Source organism: Mesoplodon densirostris, chromosome X (assembly GCF_025265405.1).
Source record: "Mesoplodon densirostris isolate mMesDen1 chromosome X, mMesDen1 primary haplotype, whole genome shotgun sequence".
Classification (NCBI taxonomy): Eukaryota; Metazoa; Chordata; class Mammalia; order Artiodactyla; family Ziphiidae; genus Mesoplodon; species Mesoplodon densirostris.
The window spans coordinates 126,007,334-126,022,484 of record NC_082681.1 but is presented as its reverse complement, the minus strand read 5'-3'; the positions used below and the strand labels follow the sequence as shown (position 1 = coordinate 126,022,484).

General features: G+C 39.7%; 1 protein-coding gene across 4 annotated transcripts in view; it reads right to left on the bottom strand.

Annotated features, from left to right (window-relative positions):
• Positions 1 to 1,848: 1,848 nt before the first annotated feature.
• The window catches only part of FANCB (FA complementation group B), a 41,452-nt gene continuing 28,149 nt past the window's right edge, over positions 1,849 to 15,151 (bottom strand). For 2 of the 4 annotated variants that reach the window (XM_060087611.1, XM_060087612.1), the window contains exon 9: positions 12,072 to 14,797. In XM_060087611.1, the coding sequence (XP_059943594.1) occupies positions 14,383 to 14,797 (415 nt within the window). In that variant the 3' untranslated portion in view covers positions 12,072 to 14,382. Of the gene's footprint in view, positions 1,930 to 12,071; positions 14,798 to 15,151 lie in introns of those variants that run through there. The other 2 variants (XM_060087613.1, XM_060087614.1) reach the window with 2 other exon arrangements.

The following is a 15,151-nucleotide window of genomic DNA, read 5'->3' as shown; positions in this document are numbered from 1 at the left end:
TAAATTTAAAAGCCAGTCAATTAAAATTAAATAAAAAGTGGCTACGCATTAGGCTGCACAGGTCTGGAAGTGGGTGTCAGGGGTGGGAAGCAGGATGGCCAGGTGACATGCAGCCCTTGGATGGCTGACTCCGAGTGCCTGGAGGGAGACTCTGCATATGAGCTAGTACACGAAACGGTGCCACCCTGTCCTACCTGCCAAGAAGAAAGGAGATATCAAGACAAAAACAGATTTCTAGGGAGACTAATCAGCAACAGGATACAGAAAAAAAGCAAAGTCAGGAAGACCAATGGACAGTTAACTGTAATAAGTAGAATGTGAAATAACAAGGACTGGAACTGCAGGTGGGAAGGAGGAATGAGGGGGAGTTGATGATCCGAGAGGCTGTTTGTTGGATAGAAGAACTGACAAGACTGAAGAATGGGTGGGACATGTAAGTAGAGCCACTGGTTGAAGACGTCAGAGGGACCTGGTTTTTGTTGGCTTGTTTTGTGTTTTGTTTGGGGTTTTGTTTTGTGTTTGTTTTTTCTCTATTCTCTCTTGTATGTGCATAGCGGTTTCCAGGAGTTCATGGATTCTTCAGGTTCAACACTTGGGAATGCAAAGGGTCTATTATTATGGACAAGAGCTGAAGAGAGGAGAGGAGGGAACAGTGGAGAGGTGAGGAGACAGAGGGAGAGGCTATAAATTCTAAATTTAGGATTTACCAGTAAATAGAAGATAGATCAAACCATTTGAATGAGTGAGATCACCCAGGGAGGTATGGCGAGTGAGAAGACATGGGCCACCTCAGGGATAATACATTTCCAGGGACAGAGAAGCCTTCTGAGGAATGTTTCCAATATACAAAGTGACTGAACCAGAGAGGTTAGGGGTCTGCTCCAGGGCCTCATTCACTTGACCAACATTTACTGAGAGAAAGGTCTAGGTGTTCTCATTCTAGATACAAGTGAGGTGGGCCACCCTGGAAGAGTGCCCTGCTAGGGTCACAGCCAGGACTGAATCCCCGATGGCCTCTGCCCGCAGCAGGGTCTCTGTCCTACACCACAACAGAGCAGGAGTCATGCACGGTGTCACTGGCGAGGTTCTGGCCTTGGAGGTGGGTCAGTCTAAATCGTGTTCTTTTCCCTTGACGTTTCATTTGCCATTTCTAAGAATGCTCGTCAAGGAAGATCTTACTTTTACCACCAAGAGCAAAGTAGTTAGATTCACGTTTTAAAGGGAAAAGAAAAGATGGGGCTGTGTAGAGTTGGCATGAGGGAGAAGTCTTCTCCTTTACAGTAGTGATGGTGTGGAGGCAGCACAGGGCTTTGGAGAGGGAAGTAGGTGTTGGTCTCCCATCCATTAGCTGATACAAAAAGATGGGTGTGGAGGTATAGAAAAGACAAATTATGATGCAAGAAAATTCAGAAGACGTTCCGTTCAATATGAACTGATGACACATTATACCATTTAACTTCGGAAAGGAGTAGTGCTCAAATTGACTTGGGATGGAAAGGTCTAACTTTGTAACTTCTCTTTCCATAGAAATGTCATAACATTTTCCCTTAAGGCTCAAAGGGGTCACCATAGTTTCACTTGCTGGAACACAGATTTCTATCCCACCCTGGTGAACAATTATGATTTTACATTGGTTAATTATGAAAATTCTATTTTGCCTGCTTTGTAATTTGGAGGAACGTTTAGTATTCTGGGTTCAAGCTGTGAGATACAATAGAGAAAATTACCCATCTTGGAAACATAATTCCTTTAATTGCATAGTTGACTTTAAAAAAAAGACCTTTAAAGGAACAATTTATTCATTAAATCTAACAGTGTGCATAAAACAATGCCGTACCTCAATTCAGTCCTTACTTCTTTCCAAATTTTTCATAAAAGGTAGAATTCAGTCTCATTAACTTCACACTTCTCTCAGTGACATTCAAGATTCTGAAATCAGAGAACCATGGAACCTGCAGTAAGAAAAAGCAGCTGCCTGGGGTGTCTTTCTTCCCCCTCCATCTGACATCTCCTACACATCATTGATGTGGACTCCTCTGTGCCCTTCCAAAATCTCTACTCTTTTGGAGAAATCTACTTGTGTTTTTCTTATGTGTGAATGCATCTGACTGCACCAGACCTTCAGGGAAGGACTCTCATTCACGTCTTTGTATCTCCAGAGGTTACCCCAGTAACGTCTAGGAAGCACCCAGTAAATATTTGTGTAAGAAATAAAGCATGGATATATAAATGAACAAGCAAATGAATTAGAAGAACTGGATTGAGGACTTCCCTGGTGGTGCAGTGGTTAAGAATCCGCCTGCCAATGCAAGGGACACGGGTTCGAGCCCTGGTCCAGGAAGATCTCACATGTCGCAGAGCAACTAGGCCTGTGCACCACAATTACTGAGCCTGCGCTCTAGAGCCCATGAGCCACAACTACTGAAGCCCCCCTGCTTAGAGCCCGCGCTCCGTAACGAGAAGCCACCGCAATGAGAAGCCCGCCCACTGCAACAAAGAGTAGCCCCCGCTCGCCACAACTAGAGAAAGCCTGCGCACAGCAACCAAGACCCAACGCAGACAAATTATTTATTTATTTATTTATTTATTTAAAAAAAGAAGAACTGGATTCAGAGCCAGAATTCTTACTACCTAGAGCAATTCATTCCACCCTTCTGAGCTTTAATTTCCTTATCATAATAAAGAGAAATAGTAGACTGCCTAGTGAACTTCTCAGGGCATTGGAAAGCATAACATATGGTAATATATGTGAAAGCCCCTGACAAATGGTAAAGCACTATGCAAATATTCGTTACTGTCTGGTGTCTGGATAGAGACATAAAAACCTAGCCAAGTATAAGACATGGATAGGAAGCAAATTCCACATGTCTGGGAATGGTGCCATTGTTGATCCAGATTCCAAAACAAAATCCTGAGAAACATCCTTGATTCCTCCTTCTCTTTCACTTCTAACACCCAATTAGAACCAGTGTCACCTGTTTCACCATCACTAAGGACAATACAGGCATGAACAATTATACATTGAAGGCTCCACCCCTGCCAGTAGCAGCAAGTCCATTTCCTCCTTGTATATCGCACCTCCCCGTAATTGACCGCGGCCTCCAAGGCCTTACTCAATCCCAGGAGTTCGATCAGGACACAAAGGCTGGGTTCTTCATACAAACACCCACTGGAGAACCAACTAGAGGACTGCTATCTGACAGAGTTCTCCCACAATTTTGTGTTTTAAACAAGTTCTGTACAGTGACTGCTGCTGGAAAGTCTATTCCAGAGCCCATCTCAGGCTGCGAGGCATGTCACACCACAAACTCCAAAACCCCTGTCTTGGTCCCTGTTCACAAGCCCCCTTTCCTCAGTCATTGCATTTACAGGATTTCATTGTCTGTCTCTGCCACTGGTTCTCAGAAGAGGTCTTTCTAGCCTAAGTTTACAGGTCTTCCTAACTTTGAATCTTGGGAAGCAGGTACGGAGTTCTCACATATTATCCCACACTGAATAATGGGTGCCTTCCCATCTTATATTTACATCACCAAAGGAATTCTGTAACTTTTATAGAACAATGAAGATCATTTCAAGGATACCACCCACCATGGGCATTCCATTCAATATCTGCCTTAACAGGCAATCTATTACACAAGCAACCACAAAGTTCTGCCCTTTTGAATGCCAAAATGTTTCTCAATTCCATTCATTTGCCTCACCACCACCTTGTTCAGGCCACATCTTTCACCTGGATTAGGGTGGCGGCTTCCTAACGTTGCCTGCTTTGTATTGCTCTGTTCTAATCCATTCTCCAAACAGTAAGCAGAAGACCCTTTGGAAACACGAACCAGATCATGTCACTTCCTTGTTCAAAACAAGTCAGATGTTTCCCATTGGCCTTCTAGTGAACCCCTTAACATGATTTTACAAGACCGTTGTGATCTACATACTTCTTCAGCTTTACATGTCGTCTTCCTCTGCCTCCACCACTGCTTACCAGTCCCTTCCCTTCTTTCCTAGTCCTATCCTCCCATCTCCCCAAAGGAGTTTCTTGTTGCCTCCTTGACCCCCTTGACCTAAGTTTGAAGGAGGAGAGAATGACCCCACGAGGAAGAAAACAAAAATACCAGGATGTTCTCATTTCTTTTCACTTTGAGAAATCACCTCTCTTCTAATCTTTCTAATAAGTCTCTCTGGGTTTCTCCTGAATAAGCTGGCAGAGGTGGTGGGCACTGAACCAATCACTTGGGTGATTAAGTCATCACCTGTCTTTAGAATGACTAGACACGTGACACCCATTGGCCTCAGCTCTGAGGGCTTCATGGGACCCCTCAGACAATAAGAAAAGCACCATTTAATATCACTTTACATTAGCTTAACATGGCCTGGTTACATGACTATATGAATTTGTAGCAGATTAAAAGAGAACCTTCTGGAAAAATAATCTGTTTAAATAATTAGGTTATGTATATCATAAATCACATTAAATGTTTTATTCTATTTTATGTTCTATGTCCTATGTCATAACCATTTGTCATCCGTATGACAGAGGGTTAATTTGTTAGAGGGCAACATTTTCTGAATACATATTTTAAAATATAATGAAAACATGAAATTAGATAGATGCCTTTTTTCCTGCTTTACTGGCTTTTATCAAGCTTATGCCCTCAGCATGGGGCTTCACTTTTCATGGGATATTTTTTTTCTCTGTCAAGGGTTTTCTGTAATTGAGACTTGTAACCTATTACTGAACTGTGGTACAACGGTAGTGTATTTCAACAAAATTGATGTGGCAGTTTCTTACCTAAAAATAATATTTTAGCCATTGTAGGCATTATGGAATTTTGAGAATCAAAGCTGTTTATGGTAAAAATATCAATTTTCTATATACGCTTTTATCTTTATAGAAATAAAAGAAATTTGTAACAGTCCAAAATCATTATACTTTTAGTAAAGCAATGAGGAGAATATTTTAGGCACTCCAAATATATATCTGAATTTCTATATCAGTATTTACTTTGAAAAATGTTCAGGTTCTCATCTCTTTTGTCTTGACATATCTGTGGAATTCATTTTTTTTGAAGGGGATTACATAGCTAAGGAAAGAATGTATACAAAAAAGCATTTTTAAAAACTTTTAAATTTGAGTTCCTATATAGAGTTCTTGTATACTACTCCCCAAACTTCTCCTTATGCTAACATCTTGCATAACTATAATAAAATGCATTTTAATAATAAAATACTATTTTTGTATAAAGTTTTAGACAGCTGAGGTTATTGCCATCTATCTTTCTCAGTTATCTTTTTAGATTTAAACTTCAAGAAGGTAAAATCTAGGTCTAACTGGATTTGTACCATAACAAAGGCTATTTATTACCAGTGCCCTTAATTTAATAGTTTAGTTACTATTCCACCAGGCTAAGAAACACTATTATTTCTGAGTAGTATTCCATAGTAGGGATATTATACCACAATTTGTTTACCTGTTTTCCTATTGAAGGACATGTGAGTTCTTTCCTTCAGCGGTTATTAAAATAAAGCCACATAAACATTGGTATACAAGACTTTTGAGGGATATATATTTTTTTGCGTTTTTTTTTTTTTTTTTTTTTTTTTTTTTTGCGGTACGCGGGCCTCTCACCGCTGTGGCCTCTCCCGTTGCGGAGCACAGGCTCCGGACGCGCAGGCTCAGCGGCCATGGCTCACGGGCCCAGCCGCTCCGGCATGTGGGATCTTCCCGGACCGGGGCACGAACCTGCGTCCCCTGCATCGACAGGTGGACCCTCAACCACTGCGCCACCAGGGAAACCCTATTTTTAAATTTATTTTGAGTAAGTACCTAGGAGTGGACTTTCTAAGCCATCCAAACATCTATTAACCTTTAGTGTTTAACTTACAGATTACAACGCTTTTTTGGCTTACTACAGCTTAATACAAACTATTATTTTTTCATTTTCCTGGTATGTTTAGAACCTGCTTTGTAATTGTTGCCATGCATTTTATATTAGTATTTTAATAATTTATTTACTTATTTTTGACAAATAAAAATCGTATATTTTAAGGTGCACAATATATTTTGATATACTGTGAAATGACTACCACAATCTAATTAACATACCCATCGCCTCCCATAGTTACTTTTTTTTGTGATGAGAATACTTCAGATCTACTGTTTTAGCAAACTTCAAGCATACATTAACTACATTCACCACGTTGTACACTAGGTTCCCAGAACTTATCCGTCTTATAATTGAAAGTTTGTACCCTTTGATCAATTACTTCTTTTCCTCCACCCCCCAGCCTCTGGTACACACCAATCTACTCTCTTGCACTACCAGTTCAATTTTTTTTCCTTCTTTTTTTTTTTTTAGATTTTACATATAAGTTAGATCATGTGATATTTGTCTTTCTCTGTCTTGCTTATTTCACTTAGCATAATGTCCTCCAGGTTATCCATGTTGTCACAACTGGCAGGATTTCCTTCTTTTTTAAGGGTGAATAATATTCAACTATGTATAAATAACACATTTTCTTTATTCATTCATCTATCAGTGGACATATCTTGCCTGCTGTGAATAATGCTGAAATGAACATGGGATTGCAGATGTTTCTTCAAGATACGGATTTTATGTCCTTTGAATATATACCCAGAAGTGAGAATTGAGGGGTAAGAATTTTTCATTAATTAAATTTAATTTCCATTTTGAATTTTTTGAGGAAACTCCATACTGTCTTCCATAGTGGCTGTACCAATTTACATTCCCACCAAGAGTACACTGCTCTTCCAATTTATATTTTTGCTGTCACAATTTACACCTTTTTATATTGTGTATCCAATAACAAATTATAGTAGCTATATTTTTTAATATTTTTGTAATTTAACCTTTACACTAAAGTTATAAGTGATCTATACACCACTATTACAATACTAGTGTGTTCTGAATTTGACTATATATTTACCTGACTGGTAAGTTTTATACTTTCATATGATTTCATGTTACTACTTAGCACTCTTTCTTTTCAACTTGAAGAACTTCCTTTAGCTTTCTTGTAAAGTATGTCTAGTTGTGATGAACTCCTTCAGCTTTTGTTTGCCTAAGAGTGTAATTCTCTCTCCTTCATTCCTGAAGTTCAACTTTGCTGGGCAAAGTATTTTCAGCTGGCATTTTTTTTTCTTTTAGCAATTTGAATATATCATCCCACTCTTTCCTGGCCTGCAAGATTTCTGCTGAGAAATCTACTTATGTTGGGGGGTGGGAGTGGGGATGTGGTTTCTCTTGTATGTAATGAGCTTATTTTCTCTTGCTGATCGTCCTTTCTCTAGAAAGATGCTCTCTTTGTCTTTGATTTTGACAGTATTATTACAATGTGTCTCAGTGAAATCTTAGTTGGGTTGAACCTGATTGAGGACTTTTGACCTTTATGTACCTGGACATCCATATCTTTCCCCAGATTTGGGAGGTTTTTGGCCATTATTTCTTTAAATAAGCATTCTGTTCCTTTCTCTCTTTTCCTTCTATGATTTCTATAATGTGAATATCATTTGGCTTGATGTTGTCCTGTAGGCTTTCTTCATTCCTTTTCATTCTTTTTTCTCCTCTGACCAGATAATTTCAAATGAACTGTCTTCTAATTCACTGATTCTCTCTTCTCTTGCCTAAGTCTGCTGTTGAAGCTATTGCATTTTTAAATTTCAGTCATTATATTCCTCAGCTCCAAAATGTGTTTGGTCTTTTTAATGTTTTCTCTCTCTGTTGAACTTCTCATTTTGTTCTTGCATCATTTTCTTGATTTTGTTAAATTGTCAATCTGTGTCCTCTTGTAGCTCTCTGAACTTTAGAACAGTTATTTTGGATTCTTTGTCAGGCAGTTTGTGGATCTCCATTTCTTTGGGATCAGTTACTGGAAGTTTACTTATTCCTTTGGTGGTGTCATGTTTCCCAACTCATCGTGATCTGTGTAACCTTGTGTTGTTATGTGTCTGTGCCTCTGAAGGAGTCACCTCTTTCAGATTTTATGGACTGATTTTAGTAAGGTAAAAACTTCACCTGTGAGTCAGGGCATGCTGGTGCATGCTGTGGTCCTTGGTCTAGTGGTGTGAGGTTCCAAGTGTGGGGGCATGTGGTATCTCTGGGTCTGGAGGGTACATAGTGTCTCATTGGCTCAAGCAGCTGTTTATCACAATGTTGACAACTCCAGGATCCTTTGTGGTGAGAGCTGCAGGGTATCTGGTGGCTGCAATGGATGTTGGGGTCCTTAGTGATGCCTCCAGATCCAGAGGTGTGGGACTGGTAATAGTTCTGGCCAGAGCTGGTGGTGTGCATGTTTGACTATGGGAACTGGCTGTAGGTGACTTTGTGGGGGCAGAGGCCAGTTGCCGGTACACATGCAGTGATAAGGGCCAATGTCAGGGGCTGGGGCCATCAGTGGACACACAAGTATCTGCAGGGTTCCAGGCTATATAATGTGCCCTTGTGTGGCTGCAGGGGCTAACTGCAGGTACATGCATGGTGGTAAGGTTCAGTGAAAGGATGCAAGGCCAGCTCCAGGCATACAAGGAGCTGTGGTGCCTGGGCTTTGGCATGCACTCATGCATCTACTAGGGCTAGCTGCAGGTATGCACATGGTGGTAATGCATGGACCTAAGCTGGCATTACACACCCACACAGTCACAAAGACCATGGCTAGTTGCCAGTGCAGATCCCGGGTCCTGTGCATCCTGCAGCAAGGTCACCAGGAGAAGGTAGGGGAAAACAGGAAGGGACTCAGGCAGCTGCTGTCTGCAAGTGCAAAATCCTGTGGGGCCCTCAGTAACAGACGCTGTAGGGGGTCCACAGTGGCTGTGCTGGCTATTGGTTCCCTCAACATCGAAAGCTGTTGGGATCATCTGTGGAGAGGTCTGCTGAGGTCTGTGATGAGGTCCTCAATGATGAAAGCTGTAGGGGTTCTGCAGCATCCTGAAAGCTGTTGTGGTCCTCAGTGGCAAAGGCTACTGGGGTCCTCTGCAGAGAAGGCCACTGGGAACCACGTTCACTCCCACTGCATGGCTGATACTGGTAGCCCCTGCCATTCTTCCTTATTCCTAGCCATCTCTAGATGTCTCAGCTATGCCAGTCTCTGGGTAGGATGAAATCAAGCAAGTCTTTTGTGCAGTGCCCTGAAAGCCTGGGTAAGCTGATCACTCATTCCTTTCTCCTTTTCCCAGCAAAGGGAACTATTTTGGACCAGGCAGCTCCCTCTTGGCACTGAGCAGTGTTGACTTGGTACTGGGATGATGCAGGCAAAATGAAACTGTTCTTCCTACTCTTGTTTTATACAGTTATTCTAAGGTTTGTGGCCCACTGAGTTGCTGAAGCTTCTTAAGTGGACTCTTGAGCACTCCCAGAGCTATTTTTCTTTGTGGATTGCTAATTGTAGTTCTTTGTAGGGAGACAGAGGCTTGGGTGTCCTGCTGCAATCTTGGCAATGCCACTCTTCTGTTGTCATGCATTTTAATTGTACATATAATTTAAACTCAACATGACAATTATTGTTTTGTACAATATTTATGCATATATATTTACTATTTATCTTTTAACACATTCTTCATTCCCTCCTGCAATTTTCATGTTTCCATATAGCATTATTTTGTTCCTGCCTGGAGAAATCCCTTTAATATTTCTTCTAGAGCAGGCCTGCTGGCAATGAAATCCTTTAGTCTTTGTCTGAAAATGTATGTATTTTATCTTCTTTTTTTTTTTTTTTTTTTTTTTTTTGCGGTATGTGGGCCTCTCACTGATGTGGCCTCTCTCGTTGCGGAGCACAGGCTCTGGATACGCAGGCTCAGTGGCCATGGCTCACGGGCCCAGCTGCTCCGCGGCATGTGGGATCTTCCCAGAACGAGGCATGAACCTGTGTCCCCTGCATCGGCAGGCAGACTCTCAACCACTGCGCCACCAGGGAAGCCCTTATCCTCATTTTTGAAGCATATTTTTGCTACACCTAGAATTCTAGGCTGTTATTTTCTATAAGCAGTTTTGTTTTAAACATCTTTATTAGAGTACACTTGCTTTACAATGGTGTCAGTTTCTGCTTTATAACAAAGTGAATCAGTTATACATATACATACATCCCCATATCTCTTCCCTCTTGCATCTCCCTCCCCACCACCCTCCCTATCCCACCCCTCTACGTGGCCACAAAGCACCAAGTTGATCTCCCTGTGCTATGCGGCTGCTTCCCACAAGCTATCTATTATACATTTGGTAATGTATATATGTCCATGCCACTCTCTCACTTTGTCACAGTTCCCCCTTCCCGTATCCTCAAGTCCATTCTCTAGTAGGTCTGCATCTTTATTCCCGTCTTTCCCCTAGGTTCTTCTGACCTTTTTTTTTTGATTCCATATATATGTGTTAGCATACAATATTTGTTTTTCTCTTTCTGACTTACTTCACTCTGTATGACAGACTCTAGGTCCATCCACCTCACTACAAATAACTCAATTTCGTTTCTTTTTATAGCTCTTAAGTACTCAGAATTCCATGAGCATCTGGAAAACGTTCTCAAATAACTGAAGGGTAACTGTTTTGTCTCAAAGTTTCAATGGAACAAGATAGAAAGCCCAGAGATAAACCCACACACCTATGGTCAACTAATCTATGACAAAGGAGGCAGAGATATACAATGGAGAAAAGACAGTCTCTTCAATAAGGGGTGCTGGGAAAACGGGACAGCTACATGTAAAAGAAGGAAATTAGAACACTCCCTAACACCATATACAAAAATAAACTCAAAATGGATTTGAGACCTAAATGTAAGACTGGACACTATAAAAGTGTTAGAGGAAAACATAGGAAGAACACTCTGACATAAATCACATCAAGATCTTTTTTGATCCACCTCCTAGAGTAATGGAAATAAAAACAAAAATAAACAAATGGGACCTAATGAAACTTCAAAGCTTTTGCACAGCAAAGGAAACCATAAACAAGACGAAAAGACAACTCTCACAATGGGAGAAAATATTTGCAAACCGATCAGTGGACAAAGGATTAATCTCCAAAATATATAAACAGCTCAGGCAGCTCAATATTAAAGAAACAAACAACCCAATCCAAAACTGGGCAGAAGACCTAAATAGACATTTCTCCAAAGAAGACATACAGATGGCCAAGAAGCACATGAAAAGCTGCTCAACATCACTAATTATTAGAGAAATGCAAATCAAAACCACAATGAGGTATTACCTCACACCAGTTAGAATGAGCATCATCAGAAAATCTACAAACAACAAGTGCTGGAGAGGGTGTGGAGAAAAGGGAACCCTCTTGCACTGTTGGTGGGAATGTAAATTGATACAGCCACTATGGAGAACAGTATGGAGGTTCCTTAAAAAAAATAGAACTACCATATGACCTAGCAATCCCTCTACTGGGCATATACCCAGAGAAAATCATAATTCAAAGACACATGCACTCCAATGTTCATTGCAGCACTATTTACAATAGCCAGGTCATGGAAGCAACCTAAATGCCCATCGACAGATGAATGGAAAAAGAAGTTGTGATACATATACACAATGGAATATTACTCAGCCATAAAAAGGAACGAAATTGAGTCATTTGTTGAGACGTGGATGGATCTAGAGACTGTCATACAGAGTGAAGTAAGTCAGAAAGAGAAAAACAAATATCGTATATTAACGCACGTATGTGGAACCTAGAAAAATGGTACACGTGATCCGGTTTGCAGGGCAGAAGTTGAGACACAGATGGAGAGAACAAACGTATGGATACCAAGGGGGGAAATCGCGGTGGGGTGGGAATGGTGGTGTGCTGAATTGGGTGATTGGGATTGACATGTATACACTGATGTGTATAAAATTAATGACTAATAAGAACCTGCAGTATAAACAAACAAACAAACAAATAAAAAAACAACTAATACTAAACTTTCTTTGGGTTATTTGTATTGAAATATGTTAATATAAATGTTTCAGACATTACATGAAATTTCTAAACATCTTATATGTTCTGGTATAATGTTATAAGTCATAATTCTAGTTATTACTTTAAAATGTATATATCAGAAAAAACTAAATTTCCTTGTCAATTGCATTATTATGAACTTTCATCAGATCTTTGACCGTGGTCATTTTTAAGTCTTTTGTCATTTACAGACAGTTCTGGGTGTACTGTGATGCTTTTGCAAAAATGTTCCTATAAAAAGGGTTTCATCTTCAAGGAATTCATGGAAAAGACTCTGACAAGTACAGGTTTCTGGTAACTGACTATACTGCTGAACTGAATGAATAAGCATTTTCAGAACTCTAATGGAAAACTGATGAATTCATAAAAGTGCTAACAAAAGATCAAGATGAAAAAAAAATTAATTACATGGGACTGAGTGAACTGATGAGGATGATTATAATTTTTGTGACTTTCTGTTTGAATAAAAAAAAAATCCCACAAGGACTCAGAGGCAAAAAATATACAAATCAATTTTCACTGCAAAGTAAAGGAGCTGTTACAGTGGAGGATTACTGGACTGAATGTCAATATTATGACATAGTATGAATGTGTTTCATGTTTGGTAATTGCAATCATTGTTACTTTTGTTGTAGCCATCCATTTACAGTGCTTGGTGTCAGTTTATTTATCTCTTGTAAAAATAAAATACAGTGTGTGTGTGTGTGAAAAAAGAAAAAGAAAAAAAATTATACTGGGGTACAAAGTTCACTTGTAAAGAGGTTATTTGGTACATACAGATTAATACATTTTGTTTGCTTTTACAAATAAAAAATAAGAAATATGTTATTTTTTTTACTATCCTAGCTTTTCTATAGATAAACTATTAAACTATTACAATCAAATTCTGTTTAGTTTTTTGACAGCCTCCATTTTACAACTTAGTTCCTATATTTTCCACCTGGTTGTCCTTTCAGAACATGCCTTGCGAGGTTTCACTACATCTACTGACACACATTGCTTTCAGACTTCCACAATTAATCCTGAAATTATCACATTTTCATTTCCAGAAAGTCTGAAATATTTTTCATTGAAATTTCATAGAAATCGAGCTATAGAGTTATAGAACTCAATTTGCAATGGATTACTAAAAAAAGAGGTAGCATATTATATGGACAACCATAAAAACCGAGACAAGATAGTAATAACTTAGCTTCTTAAAAACCCACTTGTGTCACCAGATCATTAGGGACAAGCACTTCTGAGGCACGAGGTGGGGGGGATTAGCACTTCACCGCTGCAAGTGTGAAATGCCGCTTTCTATAATCATCTTTATGTCTTTCAACTGAGACAGAAACTTCCATCTCACGGATTTTAGAGCAAAAAGGATCAGAAACATTCCTTTTGGCCCATATCCTTTTGTGTCTTTTCCCTTCTCCTGACATTCTCTTATTACTTCAGAATTCTTATTTTTTCCAAAAAGAAAAGAGAATAGGTTGAATTTTTATCCCTTTGAAATGCCTCACTGGACCCCTGAAAAATCACTTAACTGAAATTAATTTTCACTTATTTTTAAACTTCTCAGTCCCTAAGGAGTGCCATACTCTTTAAGTTACTTTAGTTAGGATTTTACATTTTAGCTTTGCCTAGAGTTGGAATTTCAGATGGCTTAAAGGCAATTTCAATTTTTAAAAAATAGTGGCCTGTGAGGTATGCTTAGCCTTTTGAAAGAGAGATGCTTTTCAAAGAAATGCCCCCAAATTTTCACATGCCTATAGACTTATGCAATTTCATAGAGGCTTTCTAAGAAAATTTAATTTAATAAGGGTTTCCACCATAATGGTCTCACCTAGACACTCTGCCATTTAAATTTCCACAGGGGCTTGATGTTTACAGAAACTTCTGAATCGTGACAACCTTGTTTATCTGTTTGAAGCTCATTTTTATATGCTAGGTTTTACTAAGCAGAGTATAATAAAAGGGCTATTTAAGGTTTTTTTAAGATTTAGAACAAAATATTGTTCCATCACCTATGTCTTAAGTGGAAACGCTAAGGCAGGATTTCTCCACCCCGGGCATTACTCACATGTGGGCTGGGCCCTCCCTCGTCAGGGGCTGCGCTGTGCTGTGTAGGAAGTTTAGCCGCATCCCTCGCCTCAACCTACTAGATCTGAATAGCACTCCTCTCTTGCCCTCCCCACCTGCCACTACTTCTGACAACCAAAAAATATCTCCAGACATAGCCAAACACCCCTGGGAGGCAAAATGAGCCCAGGTGAGAAGTGCTGCTCTAAGGCATGCTATTTTGTGTATCTTCAAAACCAAAGATTCTACAGTAAGCCTCAATCTTAATCTTTACAGAGAAGGCATATAATGTAAGATGAAAACAAGTAGGACCAAAACATTCTGGCAGGGAAAAATATTCTAAAATATAACCAAGCTGAGATTGTATTTATAAATCAGTCACTTTCTGGGCAGCAAGGTCTGATTTCAGCTGAATCTCAGCTAATTTCAAAGTCATTTCTCTGTAAAGGGCACCACTCACTTTTAGGTTCGTCCCCAACATTTGCTTCTTTTCTCTCTGAAGTTCTTTTCTGTATCGATGGATGCTTTCCTCTGTGTCTGATAAGGCAGCCACATCACCACTACTCTTTTCACTGCTTGCTTCACAATTCTGCACCAAGTTGCTTTCAACCTTAACTAAGGCAGAAGAAAAAGAACCAAGGGTAACCAATTCCTTCTCCAAAGCTAATGCTAAATGACCAAGTAGGAAATCCTCACTTCCTAATTTTAGATTTTTGAAGAAACTGTTTATAGGGAGAACTCTGCTGAGATTATGAAGGCACTGGAACAAAACTGTTTGATTCCTGGAATAAAAAACCAAACACAATATTACACAACTTAGTACAGTGCAAAATGGTCATGTACAACATACTGTAGTAATCAATTAATATTCATTTCTAAACTCTCTAGTAATCATCAGAACCAATAATGCATTCATGTGGTCACTGACATAATTCAGACTGTAGCAATAAAATACGGTCAGCCCCGTGGTTGGTTGAATCGCAGATGTGGAACCCATGGGTATGGAGGGCGGACCATACTACGCCGTCCTCTAGGACTCGAGCATCCGTGGATTTTTGTGTCCACTGGGGTCCTGGAACCAATCCTCCATGGATACAGAGGAACAGCCGTATACATATCCTAAACCAACTCAGTTA